We start from the raw sequence: 27,541 nt of genomic DNA on the forward strand, positions 1-27,541 counted from the left end.
CAATCTCTGTATTTAAAGAAAATATATATATATATCAGAACACACACCACACTACAGATTTAAAAGGTCAAGTGTGTGGGATTGAAGGAGGTATATTGGCAGAGCTGATTGTTGTGTTTTTGTTGCCTTAGAAGGAGCTGTTTATATCTAGATTGTGCTTCCTCACTTATGGAAATCATCCCGTCCATCACAGAAGTCCAGAACAAACAAACCCAGAACTGGCTCTAGATTGGGCCATTGCTGTCTTCAAGCGGGCCACCATATTTAGCAGCCCATCTGCAATGAGCAGCACTGGAAAAACTGATTTGTAACGTGAAACTGCTTTATTCAGTATTACTGAAATCGGTGTAAATCCCCTTATTCGTTTGTTTTGGAGAGGAAGAGACTTCTGTGAATAATTCGGCTCCTGAACGAGGAATCCTAACCAGAAGAAGTTTCAGCTGGTTGCAATCAGCAATTCTCAACTCTAGATGCTAATAAATCTGCCTAAATCATACACACTGAACGTAAAAAAAAAGAAAACTTTATCACTGGATAGATTAAAAAAAAAGAACCTATTAAATTATTTTTAATTTGGCTACTTTATTAAAATTGGCGAGTTTGAAGCTCTAATTTGGCTATTTGTCATCACATTACATACACTACATGCTCCACATATGCTTTGCAGTGCATCAATACTGTACATTGACTGTGGGTTTAGAGTCAGGAGTTTATAGCTTAGCTTAGCATTAAGACTGGAAACAGAGGGAAAGAGCTAGCTTAGCTCTTTTTAAAGTTCAAAAGCGCCTACCAGCAGATCTAAAGCTCATTCATGAACACATTCACGTTTTCATACTCTGGGACTTCCAGCTCTAGTTTCATATATTGCAGATGAGTGGCATCAAATTTCTCATCTAACTTTAAAAAGAAAGTGAGTTGATGCTTTTGACGTTTTCTGAACACAAACTGGTGGACTGGAAGCTTCAGTCTGACCTCGTCAGCGTGACTTTGAGTCACGTTGTGTGGAGTTAAAGACGTAAATCTTTGAATGTTACACCGCAGTTTAACCACAACTGTTTAAATGAAAACAAAATATAACACTATCTGTGACTTACCAAGAATAGTGAGGTGCTGACTATCATTTTATTATTCATAATTTGACTCAACAATACTGAACTCACACGGAAAATACTATTTATTTTCTTTTACAGATGAATTTTCTTTAAAGTGACTTATGGAGGAATTTTTAATTTGAGCCAAAATGACGTTTGACTTCACCAATGACACAGATGAATGACAGAATTGGTAAAGTATATTTTAAATATTCATTTTGAATGACACAAACTATAATTATCATTTTTGTTTGGTTGTATTTACACTGTAAATTTTCTTTAATGTACATTTTACAGTACCAAACAAGAACAGAACCAGATCGAACTGAATTTTCATCACAAATCAGTAAAAAGATCATGTCTTTTTCAGCTAAAAGTCTGATTTTGTGTATTTGAATGCAGCCCCAAAACAAATATATGGCATGTGGAGAGTACTTTCACCTACGCCTGTTTCAAGAGGCTGAATTTTTTTTACCAACATTATCAATATCCGTTGCTAAAGTGGGATGTAGGTGCACTCTCAAACTCAGAGACAAGATCCTTTAAAGCAATATGTAGTTCTGTGTTGTGATTTTACATTTACAAACAAAATGGTGAGAAAAATACAGAAAAATGTTAAAGCTACAAAAAGAAAAGGACTCTTACAGTACTGCACTACCACTTCATTACCCTAATAGTATTACAGTCATTACCTTTGATTGCTACTGAGAAGCATGCAACACTGTGCCTTTGCAATATTGCCCCGTTCTCCTTTTTCCAGGCCTGCAGCGAGAAAAAATCCAAATTACTCCTTGAATTTGAACACAGAACTATTTTTGTGGTCAGCTCCAGAAAGCTGCCTAGTTATAAAACCCTACACGTATACATATATATGCACAGATTATATTGCAATGTTTAGATTCTTAAGAAAGAGAAGATTTGGTGTAATGTAATATGCACATGCCTCTATGTTCACAAGTGAGAAATGTAACTATTTCAAGCACAACGGGAACCCTTTGTTATGAACTGTGACATACTGTACTATTCATAATAAATATTTTATACAAACTGTACCCTGTCTGTTCTGTTTGGGGGGGGGCAGCCTGCAGCATCCATTCACTTGTCAGTCTTTGTGTTTCAGCTCCCCGCCTGTGACGAAGGCACTTTACGGAGAGAGTGTAACTCAGCAGGTGTATTCTTTTGCTGATCTTCTTACGTCAGATAAACCTCACCGTCTTGTGCTCATTTAAGAGGATTCCTCGCTGACCCTCCGCTCACATTGATCCTACTTAGTGTCACAGATGTGATAATCCCAAGAACAGACAACTAATGAAAACACCCAAGTCTCAGTTCAAACAACAGAGTCCAGATTACACTTTACTTTTATTATAAGACTGTTTATTCACCAACGATCAAATAAAAAAAGACCCCAAACTATAAAAATTTACAGGTTCAGTGACTCAGAGCTTCAACATACAAACCTTGGGAAAAGTCAATAGTTGCATGACAATGAACGACCAGCGGCAACGTGAATTTTATGTAAATGATGAATCAGATGACATCTGTGACTTAAAATTCACTCATTCCTAAACTAATCTCCTTGGAAGCCGCACCCTGAAGCTGTTTGCTTTTCTTACTGTGTACTGTGAATAGTAAGAGGATCACATTGTTTTTTTTGCCAATTCACACTTTCTAAGCCCAAAAGACAAAAAAAGCATGGATCAGCTTTTTAAAGTAGCTTCCTGTTACATCCTGAAAAACAGACTTTGTCTTTAGAAACTGGTGACAAACCAGCCATCCCCCACAGGATTACAGTAAAGTGAATTATTTATTGTGATCTGAAAAGTTCATTCCAAAGCTTTTAAGACACCCAGTTTATCACCAAGAGCTGTTTATACTGTGCTTTTAGTGTGAAGCTAAATTACAGCTTTTTATTCCCTATTCACTTATTCACTATTCATGTGTATTATAAGTGAAAGTAGACACCCTGAATAAGTGTGTTAAAGACCATAATTTGTAAATTTCACTGGCTGAGATTACTGCTATTGCTGGCATTTTTTGTGATGTTTGGTTTTATTTTCACTTTTATGTTCTTGTGTCTGTTTTTATTTTGTGTTTTTCATCATGTCATCTCATCATTGTGAATTCTAAAAAAAGAGGAAAAGTAAACACCCTCCAAATATCTAAATTATTTTAAAAAATTGATGTAAATGTTCAGTCAGCTGATTGATTAATCAACTAATCATTTCAGTTGTATTTGATTCATAAAAAAACATCTGAATTTATTCTGTTCTATGTTTTTTTACACACTTAATTAGAATAAAGTAAAATAAAGTAACTTGTAACTAAAGCTGTCAGATAAAAGTGGTAAGTTAAAAAGTACAATATTTCCCTCTGAAATGTTGAGAAGTAAAAATATAAATTGGCATGAAAACAAAAGACTGTAATCTAATTTGTACTTAGGTACAATACTTAAGTAAATGTACTTGGTTACATTCCACCACTGCATGTTGGACAGCCTCAACCAGATGACTCTTATTAGAGCTGCAAAGAAATATTATTTTCATGATTAATTTATCTGCCTGTTATTTTTTTCAATTAATTGATTGATTGTTTTACAAAATATAACCACAGAGGCAGAGAATGACCGTGCTTGCAGTTTAAAAAAATGCTGTTACCCCCTGGGTCCCAAATTAATTATTTCATTATCTTGAGGAAAAAAAGCTTTGTTATCTGAAGATGACAAGAAAATTAACCCGTTATCACAAGAAAACAAAAGGTTATTTCCTCTTATTGCTTTTTAAGTTAATCAGAGATCAGGAGCGCCACGCCAGCACGCATCGATGACGTCTTAACTGTAGTGAGTGATTCAAACTGAAAATGTCAGATCAAGGAGTTCTCATTATTTATACATCAGACTGTACTTCAATCAAAGCTGGGTTATGAAATCCTCGCTGACTGTGAACGCTGAAACCAGGTGTGATCAAATCAACCAGAAACTCATTTTGAAGTTTTCCATAATTGTCTTGAGATCTCCAGAAAACAAAAGTAATTTTTTTGTGATAAATTCTCTTATTATCTTGAGAAATCTGCCTCATGTTTGCTAAAGAATCAGCAACCCATTATCACAAGAAAACAAGGTTTGATATATATAATGGGTGAATTAACTTGTATTTCCAGATAACAGCTGTGTGGCAGTTCTTGGCTTCCATAAATTACACAAAAATGTCCATAACATTTTCTGGAGACTAAGTTGGCTTCAAAAGATGTCTTGTTTGAAACCCTAAAGATTTTCATTTAACAGTGATTTACAGTAGAGAAAAGCAGCAAATCCTCACATTTAAGAAGCTGGAACCAGAAAAAGTTCAGTATTTTTGCTTGGGATAAAATAACATAAAACAAATCAATTTTTAAAATAGTTAACGATTACTTTTCTGTCGATCGACTAATTGGTTTATTGACTTACAGCTGCAGCTCTGTGCCTTCATTAAATCTAGTTGTCATGTAAAAGCCTCATACCTTATTAAGCATGAGTGAACATATTAAGCCCTCCAAGAGTCCAGCAGTTTGACAAATGTCTGCAGCCGCTCTTAAAGGAAAAGTCTGTTCGTTTTCTCGAAATGTCCATAAACGCCAAATTAAATTGACAAAACAACAGAATCGATTTTCAATGATTTTTATGTGTAGTCGCTTATTCCTTTGTGTCATGGAGCTCTATTATTGTCCAAAATCTATTTTCAGCAATGAGTCGCACTATTATACTGGCTAACATGTAACTATGAACATGGGCATGATAGTTTAATTTCCTCTTATATAACACTGTTCTGGTATATTATAAATAGTCAATATCAGGACCAGATATTTATTAGTCCACAGCTAAAAATAGTCCTAACAAATACACTATTTACTCCTGTTTGATGAGATGAGAAGTGCCCCGCTATTCAGGAAAATTACTTAGCCTTTTAAAAGCAATATATTTTATTAACCTGTTTTTAAAAATTTTGGTTTTGGCATGAATAACGGCACATGAACTCAGGGCTGAGCGCCACATACAGGAAGCAAAGTTGAAAAGTACTGAAAAACAGACTGAAATGTTTTTGGTCTTTTCACAGTATTTGTAGAAAAATATAGAATCACACCAGCCTAAAATATTCATAAAAATCTTTTAAAATTGAGTATAAAGAATTAAAATGAAGCTATTTTTATGCATTTGATATGTTTTATACTTACACGTTCTATAGGAAGAGTTGTATGACTTAAGACATGTTTGAGGAGTTATCCAGTCTGTGGTACAGCAGGCAACCCCTGTCAACATATCCCCAAAACACTTCTAATTTGTACGTATCAGAATGTAAAAACAGTTGGATCAGTGAAATGATGAATGGCTCATTAAATCCAGTACAGCATCAGTTTTCATTATAACATGGATTATTATTTACAATCATGAAACTTTAAAAACAAGGTTTTAATCCAAACTTAGACTGAGGCATTGCACAGTTGACATTTTGGAGATATGAGGCATTATATAACAACACATTAACACAAAATTAACAACTTGCTCAAAAATAGCTTTCCTCTGCGTTCCACTGAATAAATGTCATTTATCATTGTTACTGTGTTGAATTAAAAGTTCGTAAAGCTTTTTAGCAACACATCTACTAATATTAGTGTCATTCTACTTTACACAAATTGCATCTGTCGGGTTAGTAATGACATCGATCAGGTTCCTGCAGCTCTGTTCAGTCTTCTGTGCCTTTCGTCTACCTCGCTATACACAACTGCTAAAAGAGGACTTTAAATATGAAATAAGCATTTTTGTGGCTTACCGCACCATCGAGCAATACCTTATCAGAGCCATACAACCAAGACAGATTCAGGGTCCGTATTTCTTTTACTGTTTCTTAGAAAACAGTGATTCAGTGGAGCTTATTGGCACCGCCGAGGCTTTTATCAGAGACTGCTCTGAATTTACAGCATTACACCATTACAGTTTGCATGCACTTACATTTTTCAGGAGGAAACTCTCTCCTTAGAGAGAATAGCTTAAGTCTCATCTTACGGACAGATTTTGCCTGGTCTTGCAGATTGTGAAAAGTGGCTGCTCAGCTGCACTTCAGCCAGGTTTGGACGGGTTCTGTGGCCGTGAGCCAGGTTCGCCACAGAGACTCTGGCTTGTGGGGAGAAGGCACTGGACTCAGCAGGTTGTTCTGGTTGTCCGGTAGCAGGGATTCTCGCTCCAATAAAAGGTCAAGGTGACTCACGGTGGGTGAGAAGTCCTCTCTAGTCCGATCTGAGCAAAACAGTAGAGAAAAGCCAGCATAGGCGGGGCCAACGTGGACCAGCCTGGAATGAAAAGAAAAACAATTTATTTAAAAATATTCAGACTACAATGTGATGACGCTTTAACCCTTTGGAACCTGGAGCTACATCACTTTTCTGGTCTTGTCTTTCACAAATATTTAAACCTTTGTTTTTGAGCAGAATGGTGTGATTTGTGACTTTCTTTCTTCTACAAGAGCTGGAGAGAAAATGCCCTCAAATTGGGGCAAAGAGGTTCAGAAGCCTGTTACCCTCCGAGCAGAAGACGAGATCAGCCGCTATATAACAGGAGCGATAAATGATTGTTTTGCCATGTTGTGCCACTGTTGATGCTGAGAAAACACCACAGACGGGTATGTTACACGTCACACACCACACCAGATAGAGGCTGATGCTGTTGTGTTAAACTTCATGCCTTTCACGCCTCTTGTTCTTCTGCGATGCCGGCATGCTGTCTAAAATCACACACTGTGGTGGCATGATGCCTCCACGGTTTCTGTGTAAAAATGTAAAGCTGGCATAAAGAAGATACTTCTTAGCGGCCCTATAGCACAAACTCTGTGTAAAAAGGGCTACTGAGTAGCAGATAGTTTGCTTAGTGCCCTTTGCTTTGCTGTATTGTGTTGCTGTTGTGTTGTGTTACGCTTTTTCTCTTTTTCTATTTATAGTTGCTTCTTCGAGGGTCTAGCAGGCAGGTAAGGACAGCTGTCTGCACCTCCTCCCCAACTGGCTCGCCTCCAGATTATCTCACTAACCTGCACCTGCACCCACAATGCTTTTCAATGGTCTATTCTTTTCCATTCATGTCAAAAACCTAATTCACACTCACACACAGGCCGCTTTATACACAGCTGTACTGTCAGTTTCCTGTCCACGGGAGAGAAAGGTTACACAGGCCGTATTTTTGCTGATAAATATTTCTATTTTTGTGCTGTGAAGTTCGCACAACACAAAACGTTAGTATGCAGAAAATTAGCATAATGTTGATTAAATGCCAGCTAATTATTAATGTTGGTTTAATCACATTAGACATGTTCATGCACAATTTGATATATTATGTATTTCTGACATCTAAATCTATCATACAAAGCCTTTCAGCTCCAGGGCCCTGTGTGCACCATGAGCAAGCCTTTGCCGATGTGCCAAGACGTCCCAGCGGTTTGTCTTTGCAGGTATGTAAATTTCATTAACACCCTCAGTGAGACATAAACTCTCCAACCAGTAATCCAACCTGCTGTTACTGACTGTAAACTAAGAGGGAGAAGCAGAACTTAAAGACAGCATTCACCACTTAACTTATAGAAGTGCTGGAATCGTAATACAGTTGTTACTAATAATTGTGTCCTGGCAAAGAGTAAATGAAAAATTAAACCTCATTCAGTTGCATGTTACTATGATTTTAATCAACCAGTGCTAATTACATCAGAGTTTTCTGGCACTTGATTAACAGAGTGCTTCGAGTTCAAACAAGGTGGAAAGACCACTTGCAGAGAGGCAACTAAAACCTAAATATAAAAGTGATTAGTGATCAGTACAACAGTTCTCCTCTGTAAAATAGAAACAATGTTTTGGTTGAGGTCATCCTTTTCTGTCTCTCTGGATACATTAAAATGCATCATTAGACTGATAGAAAGAATGGACATCTCATGTGGTTCAGCAAATCAGCAAAAGTTAGTTTTTTTAAGCAATGCTAGTGGCGTTGCTCTAAAAACGGCTGTCTGTCTGTTAGTTCTGACTAAAATATCTCAAAATTGAATGGATTGTCATGAAATTCAGTTCAGACATTGATTTTCCTCTCAGGATGAGGTGTGATCTCTCTGGTGACTCCCGACTTTTCATCCAGTGCCATCATCAGGTCAAAATTTCAATTTGTCCAATACTTTGATTCATAACTAAATACCATAGTACCAAGTTTGGCCTTTTGACCATCGAATCTTGTTTTTTTGGAGCCGGAGGTGACTTTGATTTGACAAGAGGGGTGAAGTGCACCCTTAAATATGCGTAAATATTTGTTTAAATATTATTAACAGTTAAAGTTACGCATATTTAAGGGTGCGCTCCACTTATGCTCCACTATAAAAATAAATACCCCCGTACAGTTGTCATGAAAGGGCAAAGTAGCTCCAGAGACCAAAACCTGTATTTTCTACCAGGCTGTTAGCATGTTTATTTCTGATGTAACGTTGGGCATTTTGACATAGGCGTCTATGGGGATCGACTCGCTCCTGGAGCCAGCCTCAAGTGGCAATTAGAAGAAGTGCACTTGTTGTCACTTCCAATTTAGAGTCAATTTTCAGCCCCGGAGGTTGCCGCTTGCTAAATATCTGCAAAACTAATGACATTCCCATAAACCTCAGATTGCTGATTAGCAAATGTCAGCATGTTAACACAATAAACATTAGCTAAATGTGCTAAGCATCATCATCTAAGCATTATTATGATGAGTTTTCCAGCTACAGCCTCTCTGCTGGTGTGGCTGTAGACGCTGTTTCTCTAAGAGAGGACATAGCAATCAAAGTAAAAGTAAAAGTACTGTAATTCTAGTGACTTAATACTTAAACAAACATTAAAGCTCCCTGTCAAAAGTCTACTGAAGTAAAACATAAAAGGTTTTCATTCTAGCTATTATAATTTTATGCAATGATTCATACTATTAAATCAATAGTACCTCTTGTTTATACTAGTATGTTAACCATATTACTTGTGATAAATAATCAGATAATAAAGAGTGCTTAGTTCTGCCTTTCAAACAAATTACTTATTGAAAATGAAAGATTATTTTATTAAACAAATGGAACATTAAACATAACCCAAACAGCACTATATAAAAACCCTGTTGGGGAAAGATAAAGTCAGAAACAAATGCATTTTTGGAAATAAATGTTTCATCTGAAGGAGAGAAGCTGCTGCGTTTTCTCTAATCCAAAAATTAGGCCAGAGTCAAACTATAGTTGCCCACATTGTTGTTTACAGGCATCAAGAAATAAAAAAATAAAAGAATGATGGTCAAATTTTAGTGCAGTTTTCTACAGATATTCCAACCAACTCAAAAAAACTGACATCACAATTACTATTAAAACATGTTATTCAGCCCTGCTCTCTATGTCACTCAGATCTAGGACTTTACATTAATCCTACATTGGGGACATTAGGTGGCCTCTGAAGATAACACACACACATCATCAATTAACCTACATCACTACAGAAACAGTGAAATTAAGAATTTGTTTTTGTACATTTCACTAAAGAGGTCAGAGAGTGCAATCACACCACGGCCTGCGGCAATAAAATTCCCAGACAGGCTGATTTAAAAGCATTGATCTCATGTTAATGAAGAAAACCGCAACTCCCCCATCGGAGCTTCACTGTGCAGACACATGCAGACACAAGAATAGCTTCAGGCATTACGCGTGGATCCATTATATTTCAATTTAAAGTACAAAAAGACAAGTACTTAGTGAAAGCAACAGCATTATCAAATGTTTTGTTCAATGGTCTAATCATTATAAAGTAAGCATCAGGCAGTGTCATTTAAAAGAAAAAGTATTTTAATGGTCTGAATGAAGCTCCATAAAGACAAACTGAGATTCTTAGTTTAGTTTCTAGGTCTTCCTCTGAATAATTCACAACAGAAGTGGTATTTTAAAACACCCTGCTCTTATTTTTAGGTTTCTCTTAACTTATTTACACCAAGTCTACTAGAAGAAGCATAATGTTAACACACAATTTGCTGTGAGCCTGCAAGGCTTCAAACTATTTTTAGCTGTCACAGTAAAGCTGAACTGGTGGCTAGAATATGAGTGACATTAAGAGAAGATAAATGTTATAATACAAATACAAATGTTATGTTTTCTTTACAGATTGTCTCATTGCCTCCAAGCAGCCCAAAAAAAAATCAATAAATGCTGCTTTAACAATTTGTAAAATATGCATTTTTCATTCAGCATTAATTAATAGCTCTTGTTAATATTTATATAATTATATTACATGAGAAAGTATCAGTGCTGAGCTGAGCTCTGGGCACTGACTCTGCGCCCAACCCAGCGGCGAGTGCGGCGCAGACTGCTTATCATGAGTAGACAGGCTTCAGGACGGCCTGCCATCTTGCTTTAGGTACCAAATGAGCCAAATAAAAAGCCACGGGGAGCAAAACAGGGACTGGCACAACCACGAAGCAGATGTCTCTCTATTTAGGAGAGTTTGCCCCTGCAGATGCAGAAAATGCCCCGCTGTAACCAGAGCATCAACATCCACTGAAAACACTGTTAATTAATATACAGACTGAGGCTGCAACTGACTGTCATTTTTATCATCAATCAATCTGCCAATTACTTTCTCAATTAAGTGATGAATCATTTTGTCAATAAAATGTCAGAAAAAAAAGTGAAACATGTCCTGTGGTGTAATTTCCCAGAGCCCAAGGTGACATCTTGGTAAATGATATCCAAATCTATATTTTTATTTCTGATTATGCATGACAAAAATGCATCAAATTCTAACATATAAGAAGCATAAGTGCAGTAAATGTTTCGCTTTTTGCTTCAATAACTGACTAAAATGATTGTTTGATGATTAAAATAGTTGCCAATTAATTTTCTGTCGATTAACTAATTGATTGATTGAAGCAGCTGTAATTTTTTGTGGGCTTTTTGAGGGATTGTTGCAGCCTAAAAAAACCTGATTTTATAGCAGATTTTAAAAAATACAAATAAAAATTGTGAGGCATGTTGCAGTTTTTGTGAATTTTTGCAATGAAATTTCAGGAGCAAGAGAAAATTGTAAAAATAGTTTTTTTGTATAGTTCACAAATTAAGGAGTGAGTTTGGTGACGTAATGCGGTGGACTGCTATGATGGGTGAAACGCACAGGAAACTACGATGATTGGTCAAATTTGCAGAAAAGCTGCTGTGATTGGACAAAATGGCAAAGTTGATCGAAATTCCACGGAATTGGTTGAGTTTGGGTTAAGTGTTGCAAACACGACATGGCAACATCCTGACCTCTCTCTCTGTTCCTCTACATATACTACCCTATCTTTAGCTACCTACTCTCCCCACTGAAGGAGAGTGAAATGTCCCAAAATGCAACTAAACTGTCAAATTAAAAGACCACATGACTGATACTTTACGTCGGAAACAAACGCATCAACGCCAGCTGTAATAATCCTGTAATTAAAAGGCACACAGAAATCCCATTGAGTGAGTGTTGTGGAGGACAATTTACCTTGAACAAAGACACGCTTCCAGAAGATTCTTCCAACATGTATCCCCCCAAGGAACACCAGATTAGAGAGGATGAGCAAGGCAGTGGAGAAGGCAGAGACAAGGGCAACGCAGCGCCTCTCCATCGCCGCAGAGAAATTCTGCTCCTGGGAAATCAGTAAATAAATAAGTAAATTACTGCAGAACCACAAGAGATTTTCATCGTAAATCTGAGAGACAAAGAGCTGCAAAGCACCTGCTGCTAATGAACTGTGTGGCCATAAACTAGGAGGATTACACAGTGTGCCGTCAGACTTTACTGAGAACATGAACCTTCCCTCAAGGCTGGAGGCCAGAGAGGCAAGAACAGCCTGAATGTTTTTACTGTTAATGTAGTGGAGACTTTTACTCACATTAATGTTGAGTTAATGGTACACGACAGCTAGATGTGACAGGATCCAGTCCTGTCGGTACGTACTGTAGCAGCCTCCGGTATGATCTCTTATTAAATCAGATTATGTGACCCCTTTATTTCTAACTACAGGAAATATTTCATTATCTTAACTGAAAATCCAATTGATGAAATAACCACAAATTACATCTGTGCACAATTCTAATCTGTTTTAACATCCTTTTTTTGCACTGTCAGAGGAAAACGCTTGGATTTCAAACTTACAACGATGGAGTGAATAAAGGAAGAGGCAAAGAGAGACTTCAGTCCATTTTCCATCAGAACTCCAGCCCAGTTCATCAGAGCCCAGTACTGTAAGTAGTCATGGCCGCCGTGCCAGAGGCAGACGAATCCGAATGCAAGGCCAGTGGATAACATTTTGTAAAGAGGACCATGCCGGGATCCTCCCAGCGGCACATAGATGTATCTGGAACATAAGTACGTAACAAGAAAAGAATAAATCTTTAAACACAGTCAGAGGTAATACAATGTTGGTGCTCTTTAAAGGAGATTATAAACCTGTCCAACGCAAACTGTGAACAGGGTTCAGTTTAAAGCAACATTTTAGCAATTTTTACAATAACTAAAATTGAAGAACAACTAGAATGACAAAAAAAGTCAATTACATTGGGTAAAGAAAATTTTGACCAAATGTTTATTAAAGCATGAATCATGACTTTTTTGTCTTCACAATAAAAATGAAACACAAAAGCAAATACGACAAGATTAGGCAATAAAAGACAGTCAATGATAAACATAATACGCAGCTGGAGGTAAAAAGAGACCAGTGAAAAAGGCAAAAATAAGAGAATTTGTATAAAATAATAATCAGAAGAATAACATTTATTAAAAACCAGTCTAAATCAGTGGATTTTCAGCTTTAGTTCGAGAATGTTTACCGAGCTCGTGTTTCTTAAAGCTTTTGGAAGGGTATTCCATAAGTTAGAAAAAGCTGAGTTGAACAGAATTTGGAAATATCTGGTGTTTATTGGCGAATTTTCTTGAGGATTTTGTGTTTCTCACTCTGCATGTAGGATGTCATTGCCTTGAATCCCATCGTGAGTTTGAAAAAACATTTTGCATAAAATACACTAACACTCGTATGTATTGTGTTGCCATGACAGCTTGGTTAAATAGTCTATTTTTACTGAATTTGCACCTCCTCATGTTGTCCAGAGTACAGCGACAGCTGGGTAGCACACAGTGGATCCTCTGCTCTGAGCAGCCCGGCTAGAAACAAAATACGAGTGTTGCTGGTTTCACTATCCAAGTACCCATAATTTTTAGATTTTAAAATACAACATCAGAAAACCACGATGTATCCAACTTCTCAAGTCTTAGTACTTTTAAGACTTTTACTACATCAATACATTTTATTACCAAATAAGGCTTTACTTTTAGATTTCTGAATTCAATGCCTTCTAAGGCTTTTTAACAATCTGCAGGAACCCTAGTAAATAAAACGTGATGATAACAAACAAATCTTTTGTAAGAACAGGACGCAAACATACTGCAGCTGCAGTGAGTAGTGCAGATGTAAAACAAAAGGGGGGTTAAAATGGCCCCACAATGCACCAATGATTTGCAAAGAACACCTGCTACACAAATGGTCATGTCATGTTCATTGATTTTTAATGAAAAAAATGTTGCTCTGGCGTCCAGTGCAAAAATAGAGGCGCTTCAGGGAATATCAATAATTGCTATTGCAATTGGGTTAATGATTCCAAAGTGGTTTCTGAGATTCGGACCAAAACCTTGACACACATTTAACCCACTTTTTTATGTCAAATTGACATTTATTTTTAGTCCCCTTCTCTTTTTTTTTTTTGGTTGGGTAAGATCCGATTTTAACATTTTGGTGAAAACAAAAAAGCAGATGCATTTAATTCTACTGTGCTTTAAATGAGATCACACTTCATGTGGCACAAAAATAGCAGATGACAGCCCACATGATGTGAATAATATCGCACCAATCAGTAACAATTGTGGTGCATGCTGTGAAGAAAAATGGTCTCAGATATTGTGAGAACCTCGTCTGTCCCAGAGGTACCTGGAGTCACAACATGCTTCATCACTCCAACACGCTTACAAGCAAACATCACATTCATGATCTAGTGTTGCTGAGCAGGGAACTAATTATCTCGGCCACCCTGTGGATAATCAATGTACGTGAAAGATGAGCCAGCATTTTCTGAGCCTTAAATAGAGAGGCCAGCTTGGCCATATTGGAGGATGAAAGTAGGTGCAAAACAGATGGAGAGGAACCAGAGTGTAAGAGCAAACTGAATACCTAAACATGCCGAGCGTCTATCTGTCTATTAAATTATTTAGATGGATTCTAAACAGATGTGAATCAACATATGACACTTTTGAGATATACATTAATAGCTAAGTGATAATGTGTTATGCAACACCTGCAAGTAGACAGTGCAGACAGCATGCAACGTTAAGAGACTGACAGTAGGAATTAGACAATCAAAATTATCTGGTAACTATAGTTGTTGGTTTCTGCGACAAAAAATGTATGTGTAATTTCTTGCTTTAAAGGAATACTTCACCTCCCAAACGACAATTTTAATGTCGGTTACCTGTATAATGTTGAATTTATGAAGAAAATATTGTTTTTCTTGTGTGCCGTCAGTGAACAAAGAATCCAAAAACAGAGAAAATTGTTGATGAAGATTATGTTATACAGAACACCAGGAATGAGTCCAAAATCCTGCAAATTAGTCAGCATTTCAGCACCTTTTCATGTCTCAAAGTCAGTGTTTTTTTTTTTTAAATGGTATTGTGGAGGTCCGAACAGAAAGTGAAATTGAATATAAGCTCCTCAAAAACAGACACCATTGACAAAAATAGTAATTTTACCTCGCTGAACATACTACCACTGCCTTAATCACTTTGTAGTTTTGTGTGACTTTGGTGTTTTGAAGGGTTAGCTCAGATTCAACAACGTCACACAATAAAACAGGCAGTGAAAAACCCGTTTCCAGCGATGTAAAATTACTGTTATCCTCAATGGAGTTTGGCTTTGAAGAGAGCATAGATGAGTTTCACTGTAGGTCTCATTCTCCGTCAGAAACGGGTGTCTGTTTTAGAAAAGGACTGAGTGTACGACTGGAAAAATCGGGCTTTGATTATGCTGCACGGGTTGCGTGAGAGTTTCTGAACAGATGTTTTGATGTAGTTTTGCTGTTGTTAAATGTGGTCCCCTATGACTCAAGACTTTTCTCAGTTTTTCGATTCTGCATTCACTGTGAAGGCATGCAAGAAAAACAAAGCTTTCTTCATAAATTTAGCATAACAAAGGGTGAGTAATTGATATACAAATGCACGTTTGAAGGAAGAAGTATTCCTTTAAGCAATTAGAGTCAAACTTAAAAAGCTCCCAACCCACTCCCCATGCCATTTATTTACAACTATTTTCCCCAGGATTTAGGATCAAATGCTTCTCCTCATATGTAGCAGCATTAACTCAACAAAACAGGCAGTAAGAGCTCTTTTGTTGTCTGATAACTGTATGAAACAGAAAACCTGAGACCCAGTGGCACACAGATGAGGGAAAGCGTAATGGAATGGTGAAGAATGAGCCACTTAGCTGCCCAGGGAGACGGGGTGTCAGTGAGTCATGTAGAGCACATCATTTAACACCTACGCACTCATCTAGCGCTCTTCAGACAATTTCAACAGAATTTCAGAACTGCATTAAAACCTCTTTAAAACCACTTTCACAAGAAGGAACGTCGGGGCATTGTGTCATGGGTATCATTTTGCATCTGCAGTAGGATAATTGCAAGCGATGCCATTAAGCAGGAGAAAACAATTTCCAATGGACACGGATTAAAATGGAAATTTCATTTGCAATTTAAATTCTGGTATATTTAGCACATTATTTAGAGCCTCTTTAGCAGTACGATATGCCAAATTTCCCTCTAAACTCTTCCTTAATGTCTAAAAAAACAAGTGTACATGCACACCATCATATGTGTTGACACAAGAACTAATTAGCAAACAATAAACAAGGCAGGGTGTGTAACATTTTCACAGAACACCAGTGTGTTTTCTGACAGCTGTGCAAACTGCAGCGTTGCCTCAATGTAGCAACCCGCATCTACCAAGCGGACCATAACCTCCCAACAGGCTGTATTCAGCCAAGTGTGCATCATTAAAAAGCAGACGAACTAATAATGTGCGTTGTCCAAAGTACTAGTGAGCAAACACATAATGCTCCCATTACATATGCACATAATAAACAAGGAGACATTTCTCCAGGGTGAGGGAAACACAACAGAAGAACTATTCAGCAACAACATGCAAGCTCATAATCATGAGAAAGCCTACATGCAAATGCAGCACTCTTGTCCATTATGATGACACATGCGGGCAGGCAGCTGGAGAATGGCAGCTTTTTTTAAAGGTTATTCAGCTGCAGGAAATGAGCCCTTCACAGTAAGTGTGCAATAAAAAGCGGATACGGTATAAATAAGCACACGCTACTCCAAATATTAGGCGAGAAAAACTGCAGAGAGATATATAAATATATGAGTAGACTGAAAATAAAATAGACAGCTAGATAGATAAATAGACAGCTGGATGGACCGATGGATATTCCAGACATATTAGATGACATTTCACATTTTTAGTAAGCATTAACATCTAAATTAGTCTGTCCCCAGCTCATGAAGTGCCTCTTACCTGATGAGCCATCGATACAGGCCCTCGTCAAAGTGCCTGAGAGTGAACGAAAAAAGGGAAAGAAATGAACATTGAGTCACAAATTTACATAACAATATAGCAATGAGTGAGAAACACCTGAGCACCAGGCTTCACGTATGCAGTGTGTATGATGGATCAGTGTTTGCATACACACTCTCTGTCATTAAGAAGATTACAAAAAGTGTTGGGTTGTTTCCCCCCGCTGCTGTCTATAAACTGAAGCTGGTTGGTGAACGATGTCGGTGGACAGCTTTATGCATTCCATCAATGTTGTCAACATTGGCCAGCTCAGCACACACAGGCCGGATTGTAGTGCACCGGTGTCAGCACATTGGTCGATCTGGTCTACAGCCGGTGCATTTTCAATGCAAAACCAGACACATGGCCTTCCATCTCAACTTTATGTGCTCTGAATTAAGAGAGCAGTTTCTCATTGTTAATTACATTTAGGAACAGAGGCACTGTGCTGTGAGACAGGGACATAAAACTTGACACTCCCGGGTCCTTTTACAGTGTAAACATGAGGGAAACCAGATGTAACTCCCTGTCAGACTGATGTTTTGATTGATATGTTTTCTTATTGAATGAGGCATGCATTTAATGGCTTTTAGTTCTGTCTAAACCTTGTTGATACACTCAGTTGCCAGTTTATTAGATTCACCTTGCTAAAACGAATGCAGTTGAATACAACAGTCCTGCTATAAATCCTACTGTCATTAAGGTTATAAGGCAAGAAATATAACTTCAATATATTTTATAATGCAATTTCATAATGGTTTTATTATTGTTGTTGTTATTATTGTTGCCTTATGTCAAATATTTTTTATTGCTTTATAGATTAACTTTATTATTATTCTGGAGGATGTAGTTTGTGATGCTGGTGAGCTGTAATGCATTTAACAGAGATGTGGTTCTGTTATTTTATCCTCACCTTATTGATACATAAATAAGAGAAACACCTAGTATCGTAGTATAATCCAAATCAGTCTGACAGCACCACAAACTGTTGTGTCCAATATAATTATACTATAAATCAGTAAAAGCTGTACAATATTACTCTCACGAGGGTAAAATTTACTGAAGGACTGTTGCACAATATAAGTTTCAGCTAAGTGTACCTAATTAACTGGTAACTGGGTGTATAATATAGCATGTTTTGCAGTGTATGCATAAGTCTTTTCCTTTGTCTGGAAGTTGCATGCATCCTGGGGGACTTCAACAGTAATTGGTAAACACAAACACAGAGCACTGTGACAAAAGATGTTCACTGTTGCATATACCTGAATGTCCTGAAATATTTCTCAAAGCAGTGGAAGTACTGTTGCCTTTAGCTTTTTTTTTTTAAATATTTGAAGTCTTTGCTGATTAAGGTGCTTTATTTCTATGTAACAAGCACAGCAATGTGTTCATTTAACTTGAGCAAGTGTGACCCCTTCAGCATAAGCCAGGCATAGTCTTTTCCTTCGCTGGGACACGAAAAGCCCTAATGAATGTAGCAATCGCTGTGACGTTTACTTTTGTAACGTCCGATATTTGTGGAAGGAGGTAGGGCAGAAATAACTCCGTATTAAGTGTGTGTCCACAAGTTCATACTAAATGTGTGTTTCAAGCATGAGGGGAAAGGAAGGTGATTAGATACATCAGATGCACCTGTGAGCAGAGGAGGGGGACAGCAGTGGAGACATGGAGCAGAACAGAAAGAGGAGTAAGAGTGATTAAAAGAGATAAAAACTAAAAGTTGAATCTAGTTTCAGGACATTTTCACTCTAGAAAAAGAAAAACTGACAACAGTGACATATAAAAGTAAATAGAGTGGCAGCTGCTCCAAAAAATGGCTGAGTTTCCTGGAGTTTCCTGGGCAACAATGTGCTGCTCAAAACGTGCTGATCCCTGGAGAAGGCTTCGATTTATCTTGTTAAACTAAATTTTTTTGACCTGCTTGGATGTGGCTGCAACAAAAGTCTTTGTTGGATCTACAAAAGTTAATGTAAGTCTCTTTTCCTCCAGCTTCTCCTTTTCTTCTGCCTCAGGTTAATGTGCAGTAGCCCTCATCATCTACCCCTCTCCCCTCAGTCTAATTGCATCTATTTTTGCACTGCCCCTTACCCTGCTCATTTTCTCCCTGGACAGTTTATTTAATTAAGGGACATTTGATTTTCGCATCAGGACTCTGAATTTGCTCTGTTTTGATTTTGTGAGTCATAGACTTTGTCTGATTAATAACCTTTTGAATCTATTTAAAGTATTGGGTGTTTTGAATACAGAAAGATTTAATTGATGGTTTGTTTGTTTTTTTTTTTTAATCTTGTGTGCTTTTGTAACAAGGATAACAAGCCCTCCGGGTTATTTTTACAACTTATTTCTTTCTTTGTTTTTTTTAAGTATTTTTTATGAGGATTTCCCTTTATTTGACAGGACAGAAAGCGGGAGAGAGGGGATGACACGCAGCAAAGGGCTGGGGGTGTAACTGAACCCACGACCACTGAGGTAAGGACACAGCCCCCTGTACACGGGGCACCCGCTTCACCAGGTGAGTACTGGGTGCCCCTACAACTTATTTCTATCAATAATTTAAAAGTGACAGGTTAAGGAGTTATAATTCTTTTCATGTCAGGCCCCCAACTTTTACTATAAATATTTGGGATACATTTAAGTTACACCATCGCTGACTTAACATGAAACACATAAAAAAAAATTCTCTTTATTGCTGTTGTGCCAGAAAAACTGGCATTTCTCAGATCTCTTTCAAAACTGTAATATATCTAATTAGTGATCTATCTGGTCATTTTACCATGTTGATGGGTTTTCTTTTGTATCGGGACTTTGTTGTCTGAGCAATACTGTCTCTAACCAGTTTTTACTTAGAGAAAAAAAGACTAGATGCAGCCTGAAAAGTATAAGAAACCTCCCAGTGAACAAATCATTTTACCTTGAATAAAATAGTGATACAATGTTCCTGCTGTGTGGAGGTGACCTACTGTTCTGATTGCCAGTAATGACAGAAGATGGAATGATTCGCTGTCCTAAATCTGACTCTTATTGTCAAATCACACTGAGCACTTAAGGCACTTGACATTAAGTTTACCTTTTTCTCAAGGACACCAGGGAATGCAAGGTTTTTCATTCATTTAAATGTTACCTGGTAACCTTTTATTTTTCAGCCTGGACCCTATTTTCCTATTTTTTTTTTTATGTCTAGGGGACTAAAAAGAACACAGTTTTTGAAACTGTATTAGTGGGTATTGAGTGTGGGGGGGGGGGGGCGTGTTGTTATATTGCCAAGAAGACAGTGAATTAGAATTTTGATTTAATACCTGTTTTTGTTTTGGTTAAATTCTGTCTGCAAGAATTAAGTTGACCAGTTAAAGAAAACTGAAAACGATGTATTTAAGTTGGAAAGCAACATTTGACTGTCCAAATACTCACGTGAGGCAGGAAAACCTTAAACGAGGTTTATTTTGGGAAAAAAAAAAATTGCAGAAAAACACAGCAGGCAAAGTCCATCCATAATCACATCTCATCTGGTCCACTACTAACTTGATGCCCCATTCCTCACATAAAATGGTAAAAGGAAATGTTCCTACATGATAAAGCACTGGTAAAGCACATGTCATATACCAACACAAACATTCTCACCAAGTATAAAGTATCTGATCAAGTGGCCCATACACTGACGGTGCCCAAAGTGGTTACATTGCAGCCTGAAGCTGCTGTTGGCTGAAGTCGTCTCACTCAATACTGGACTTATTTCAAAAACTTTGGTTCCTATTAATCACTTAGACACAAAAACATGGGGAAAAGAAGTCACGGACAAAAAGTTACCCTTTAAGGAAAGATACAAAGTCAATATAATAGTGTATAAATGTCAGTGGTGTTCACTGGATTTGGATCTTACCTCCACATCCCTGTGAAACTGTACATGATGCTGACACAACGAGGAAGCTTTGGGGGAGCTAGTTTATCCAAAGTAGCCAGCATGGATGGAAGTCCAAACAGCACCAGATACTTCAAATAGAAGAACTGGACGAGGGCCAGGGCCAGACCGCCTGTGACAGGAGGTGTTCAAACAATTATGACTCATTTTAATGATTAAGACAAGTTCTTTTCTTTGCAAAGACAACTTTCCTGTGTTACAGTTCAAGTAAATTGTATTTATGTAGCCCAAATTCATAAATTTGCCTCAAAGGGCTTCAAAATCTGTATGCTACAACACTGTCTATTATTAGACCTTATGTTGGAAACGGGGGAAACGACCCAAAAAATTTTATTTAATGAGGAAAAAAGGAAAGAAACCTCAAGAGGAGCAACAGAGGAGGATCAATAGATGACGTTAGAACTTGGCAAACACCATTTGTTGCTGACATTTAAGAGCTGCTGAGAAAAGGGAGGCAGAATTACAAAAATGAGGCCAGTAAACGATAATGATTCAGTTTTTTATACCTGTGTATAGCAACTAGAGGCCAGATAGGACAATGAGCAATAAATAATGACTGACTGGATGAATGCCTTAGTGATAAAACTCTAAAACCCCAGAGATCCCGTACATCTAAAAACTTCTTAATGAGAGTTGTGCATGCAGAGTATCCATAAACAAGTGGTTCTCAACTGGTGGGTTGTGGTTCAAAAGTGGGTTACGGGTCCATTTTAAATTGATTGCCAGTGACTCCCAAACATGTCAAGTTTGTATAAAACACTTTATTTTGAATTTCTGGCACATACATTTTGAAGTACTGTCTCCTCCTGTTAAGGTACAATTTCATTCACCTGTTCTTGGAATTATTTGGTCTAAAAATAATGCTGTTTATTAGCAGCGATTTTATATCACTTATTCTTGAAGCATTAATATGCACTTTTTTGTTGTCAATTTATTCACTAAATTTTAAGAAATTGCACTTAATTTTTGCAATATGTTTTATTCTAGTGTGTTCTGAGCTGACAAGTTTGATAAATTTGGTGAAATAAAATTGAATATTTTGTAATTTATCTTATGTTTGGACCTGGAACTAATGACAAAATCTGGACCCCGTAGCTAGACCAGTTGGGAACCACTGCTTTAGACCACAGTAGCCACCTGTGTAAATTACTTATTCCTCCCAAAATTTAGGACTCCAAATGTCCTACAGATACACAGGCTGATTATTTCTTCTACTTATGAAACAACTATTGAGTCACTTTATACAAAACAGCAAAATATAAAGAAAGTGAGAACACAGATCATAACGACTGCATTATGGATCGAGGCCAATAAGTAAGACAGTAACCAGCATATCTGATGGAGTTTTAGAACCAACTGAATCCTGTGGGAGTAACATGCTTTTAAATTCTGCATGTTGAAAACACGTTCAGAGCGTGTCTGAAGGCAGAGAAACATAAAAGCTGAAACTCAATGTTAAACTGTACAAACCAGCCAAAAATACATCCAGTATAAAGACTTACCCAAGGCCCAGGGAGGAAGGATTTCTAAGTAGGTCTCATTAGACTGGATGGAGTGCATGTACATTACATGGATCATGTATTCGGCGATGCACCACCACAGTATGATCCGTCCTGATCTGAGCAGCAGATAACTAAATGCAGATTCGTCCCTGTCGCACCCCTCAGCAGGCCTCCGCATCTGCAGGTGTAGAAAGTGAGCATGTTGATGGGTTGCTGGATGGATTTTTTTTTACAATGAAAAGGACAAACATGACAAAAAAGAGCAAAAAACAAACTGTGCAGATTAGCAGAAATCTACTCCAATGATGGATATGAAAACAAGCTGCCATAGAAACGATGATGCAGAGTAGGGCTGCAGTTATATTCGTTACTGATTCATGCAAGGATTATTTTATAGATTCATCATTTGGTCTACAAAACATTACCAAACCAGAAAATGTAAAGTAAGAAAAGAGCCTAAAGTGACTTCTCCAAATATCTTGTTTCATTTAACCAACATTTCCAAAACCTAAAAATATTAAATTTGCCATGATACAGGACCAAGGAAAGCAGTAAATCTTCACATTTGAGAACTTTGAAATACATTTTTTAGCATTTCTGCTTGAAAAAAGTAACTTAAAACAACTGATTAGAAAAAAAGTTGCCAATTAGATTTCTGTCGACATGTAATCAATTGACTGATTGTTGTAGCTCTAATGCGGAGGTGACTGTCCGACATCAGATCAAATGGTAACTATTTCTCTACAAATCTGAAAAATTAAAGTAACTGTCCTCTTGTAAATAGCCTGCCACTGATATGTTGTCTACTAGGGCTGCAAAAAACCACATCCTTTTATTATTTATCAATCTGCGGTAATCATTTATTTTCTAATTTAAGGTTAAATCGAATAAGTTTGGTCTATTGTCAGATACTGAAAAATGTCCAATTTCTAAAAACCCAAGGTAATGTCTTTAAATGTTGTTTTGTTGGTGCAAAACCCAAAGACTTTCAGAGGAATATAATATAAAACAGAAAAAAGGAGGAAATCTCCATATATGAGAGGTTAAAACAGCATTTACTACCATTTTTGCATGAAAAATACCAAAGATTTTCTAAAAAATATGACACATTTTCTGAAAAATATGATAGAAAACAGAAAAAAAAGCAGCAAATCTCAATATTTGGCTGAAACAGCATTTTTTTGCTATTTTTACATGAAAATTAACTAATAATTATTCCATCATCACTTGATTAGTCAAATGATCATTGCAGTACTTTGTCTACTATATTTCTAAAAAGATGACCAGTGCTGGGGATCATCGATCGGCCTCCTACAGACAAAAACAAAAGAGTCAATTTTAAACTACATAACATTTAATTCAGGAATAGCCACTGTTGGCTCTCTTACCTGCTCAACGTAGTCTTTGTATGTAATAATGGGTCCATTGTAGAAAAAGGGATGATAGAAAGTGTATGAAAACAACCAGCAAAGCTGCACAACTCCACCACGGTCTGCGGGGCACCAGCAGTGCTCCAGGCTGAAGCTGATGAAGCGTAGACCACAGACAGCAACACTGAAGAGCAGCAGATAGTACTCCTCCTCAGTCTTATACCAGCCTCTCTGTGCAACACAAGGCAAGGCCAATTATTTTTAACACATTCCTGGGGAATCCTCATATCAGCAGTGACAGTCTGACACTAAATTTAGACAGGCTTTTAAAAATCACCCTCTTTTAAAATATGACATGTTATAATGAGAACATTAGCAGATTACAGCATATTTTGACAACTGATTGTGAAAATCTGTCAGCTCACACTAATAAACATACGCTCAAGACAACATTTAATGAGGTCTGCTTTTACAGCAGTGGGAATATCACTGCTTTCAAAATCGTGCTTTATCACTCAGCTGTGCAATTGTGTGTGTGAGCATGGAGGGAAAGAGGCAGATTTTTGGAAGCGTGCACAGGTCTGTCAGGTCTGTTTCACTCACTAAATTCAAAATTTAAACCATTGTATCTGGAGCATGACTTCCTGTCTAATACAGTGCAGTGAAAGGGGTGTTTTTAGATCACAGTTTTACAAGTGGAGGATGTTAGATAACTCTGAATATGGTGAAACACCAAGAGCCAATGTCCATTATAACCAATGGTATTGAGTTCCTAAAGTCATATTAAAACTGAAGTATATATTTTTTAATAATTGTGTTGTACTGAAGAAAAGGAACTTCAGTAAAATGTCTTTCATTTTCACTGCAGTAATATTTGTGAGTAATATTGAATAATTATGTATATTATAAATTAATGATAATAATAATATCAAATATTATATATAAAATATAAAAGTATGTAATAATGATAATAATAACAACATTGTTGGAAGACACTGGGCTTTTCACATCTTCAAATCTGTAGGAAATACTTAAAATAACCTTAAATAAATTCATGCAACTTTTCTCTTGTATTATGGACAGAAAGTAATTTCGCTGAGTGGACAAGTGTGTCTATGTTCCTTTGGTATCTTGCACCCTCTTGTGTTCATTTCAGATATGACATCTCCTGATGATCAAATGGAGGGTGAAATAATTAATACATTAGAATGAACAGTAGTTTTTTTTTAAATTGAATACAAGTATGATAGCATAAAATAAATAGCCAGCCCTTGTTAACTCTAAATCGACATGGTTTTGTGATGCTGTAGTTTTTTTTCTCTCGCACACGACATTTTAAAACATTTATCCAATTAATATTAACATTGCATAAAGCTTTTAGAATTTTCGTTTTACTTTATTTTGAAACCTATCTTTTACTTTTCTATTTTGTCCTTTTAATGCAAGATAAAGACACCCCTCCAAATATAACTCCAGTGGTCCAACCCACCTGGATCTGTTGAAGTGGTTGGATGTGAAGTGTGGAGAGCAGCAGCAGGTTGCAGGCCCATGACAGAGCAGGCTTTCTCAGTTGAGCCACTGAAAATGACAGGCCCAGCTGTACCAGCAGCACACTTACACCTTTAATCCCCAACACACTGCTGGCTGCCAAGAGGCCATATATTGTGACTGCTGGTACCCTGAGCTATTAAAGAAAACATAAAAAATGTGCGAGATTAAAACATCTCCCACTTGAAAGAGAGGAATAGTCCCATCAAATCATGCTTAAGCAGCTGCTCCCTACCTCGGGGTAAAAGATGCAGGTCAATCTCGATATCACGCCATGACCAATCAAAGTCCAGAGTAAAGACTTCTTAGCCCATTCAGTCCAGAAACTCCACTCAAAGTCTGACGGGTCCTGAGGGAAAAAAATATTTATATATATTAATGTTAAAAATGTCTTATGAAACCCAACTCACATGCATCAAATGGATAAAGTCATACAAAAACCTGAATAACTAAATTAAAACACACTTTTTGAAAACTGGGACTGTACATTATAGAGTTGCAACAGTTAATTGATTAGTTGTCAACTATTAAATTAATTGACAATGAAATAATCTGGTTTAGTAATTTTTTAAGACCAAAAAACAGCTTCTTAAATTAGAATATTTTTTGGTTTCTTTACTCTTTTATGACAGTACACTGAATATCTTTGGGTTGTGGACAAAACAAGACATTTAAGGATGTCATATTGGGCTTTGGGAAAACCTGATCAACATTTTTCAACAATTTCTGATATTTTATAGACCAAAAAAACCCAGATTGATTGAGAAAACAATTGACTGATTTATTGACAATGAAAATAATCACTAGTTGCAGCTTGCAGTAACAAAGAGCAAATGAAACATTTCAGATTGCACCAATCAGAAATGAAATACCATCATGAAACTCATTATGTGCATGGTCTGTGATAATCCCTTTCTGTCTGCAAAAGAAAATACTGATGTCTCATACTTGTGACTTTTTTTCTGCCAAGACTCATTTTGAGGCATAAAGGTTTTTTTTCCCTGATGCTGTTTCCAGTTTTAATGTCTACAAATGTATAGTTTATAGTAGAGCTTTGATGACTCTATCAATATATGCTTATAAATCAAATATTAATACATGTGCTGTTACAATTGCCCAAGCAGGTGGATACAGATTTAGCATTTAAGTGTTTTAACCAATAATGTGACTCTAAAATTGCCTGCAAAACAACAATGATTGTCAACAAGTAGAACCATAAGATACAAGTTACCTGCATAAAAATTGAATCAAAATAGCTTGAGTTTTTTGAGTAATCACGTCAAAACCAAAAAAGAGAGTTACTATTACCCCCAGTCTCCTCTACATTGTGGACTTAAAAACAAACGTGTGTTTTCAGAGAAATGCTCCATAGTGTTGATTCACATTGTACATTTAATGAATAAATTCAACGTTAAACTTACCCTTTTAAAACCCTTGACAAGTCCCTTTTCCAGCTGTAATTCTCTTTCTAATCCTGTTTCATGCTCTGAGGTACAAAACAGAAAATAACACCTAAATAAGTATTCACCTTTACATCTTAATTCACTGAACCAACATCCAGATCTCAGTCTATCGACCTTACCTTTGGAGAATCTGTGCAGCTGGTAGAAAGAGTACAGGTGAGAGCCAAAGGACAGCACCCAGTACACGAGGATCTCTGTCCGCGGCAGGTGTGCCAGCTGCGCCTTTGTTTTAGCTGTCATCGGGTCAAATCACTGCGCAGGTAGCGCACCTCAGAGGGCGTTATACCTGTGGCGTTAACCGTTAGCGACCCTTCGTTTTCGGTTAAACTAAACTAACGTTACTTAGCATCGTCTTAGCGTTTGAGTTTGTGACAAAACCACCAACTCTTACGACCGAGTCGGCGTGTATGTTTACGTTTTTGCGCTGTTGTGGTCGTTTTTTATTCAAACATTGTTGAGTTAACTACCTGAAAACTTCCGTGAGCAATCCTCTTTGAATGTCCGTTAGCTAGCATAAGCTAAGCTAGCTAATAGCTCGAACACGTTGCGTTGTTACCTGCTGAAACAGAGCTAGTGTCCATTGCGATGCTGTAAACTGTAGACTGTCCTGTCTTATAATGCTTGGACGAAGATGGACATAATGATAATACTCCCCGGCATCCAACATTCAAAGGTACTGAATTCTTCTTTTGCTTTTTCATTCATGATAGCTGGTAAACAACATTTTAGAGCATGACTGCCCCCAAATGTGTCGGAGTGGCAGCTTAACACAGAGGCAGAGAGACAAGTGTCATTGCTTTCATTTATTTTATGCTACTTAATACTGGTTCTTCATTATACTAGTGCCTGTATTTGAAAGCTATAGTTTCTTTGAATATCTTTCAAACAAAAAATATGATAAAGTTCCAAATTATGAGGCATTTCATGACTAAACTTCCTAACAGGTAGCCTAAACTCGTTAAAATTA

General features: G+C 37.1%; 1 protein-coding gene across 2 annotated transcripts; it reads right to left on the bottom strand.

The window, feature by feature from the left end:
* Positions 1-5,485: 5,485 nt before the first annotated feature.
* hhat (hedgehog acyltransferase) lies at positions 5,486-27,185 on the bottom strand. Of its 2 annotated transcripts, none has more exons than XM_042501582.1 (11): positions 26,694-27,185; positions 26,533-26,597; positions 25,347-25,460; positions 25,053-25,247; positions 23,582-23,794; positions 22,194-22,371; positions 20,653-20,803; positions 16,737-16,772; positions 12,267-12,468; positions 11,613-11,751; positions 5,486-6,413 (listed from the first exon to the last, which is right to left on the bottom strand). In XM_042501582.1, the coding sequence occupies exons 1-11, from the start codon at positions 26,812-26,814 to the stop codon at positions 6,328-6,330; spliced, it is 1,500 nt and encodes a 499-aa protein (XP_042357516.1). In that variant the 5' UTR covers positions 26,815-27,185; the 3' UTR covers positions 5,486-6,327. The 2 variants fall into 2 exon arrangements, with proteins under 2 accessions (XP_042357516.1, XP_042357515.1); XM_042501581.1 differs by having other exon boundaries at positions 11,613-11,757.
* Between the last annotated feature and the right edge of the window lie 356 nt (positions 27,186-27,541).

The sequence above is a fragment of the Plectropomus leopardus genome, chromosome 15, assembly GCF_008729295.1.
Source record: "Plectropomus leopardus isolate mb chromosome 15, YSFRI_Pleo_2.0, whole genome shotgun sequence".
Taxonomy (NCBI): domain Eukaryota; kingdom Metazoa; phylum Chordata; class Actinopteri; order Perciformes; family Serranidae; genus Plectropomus; species Plectropomus leopardus.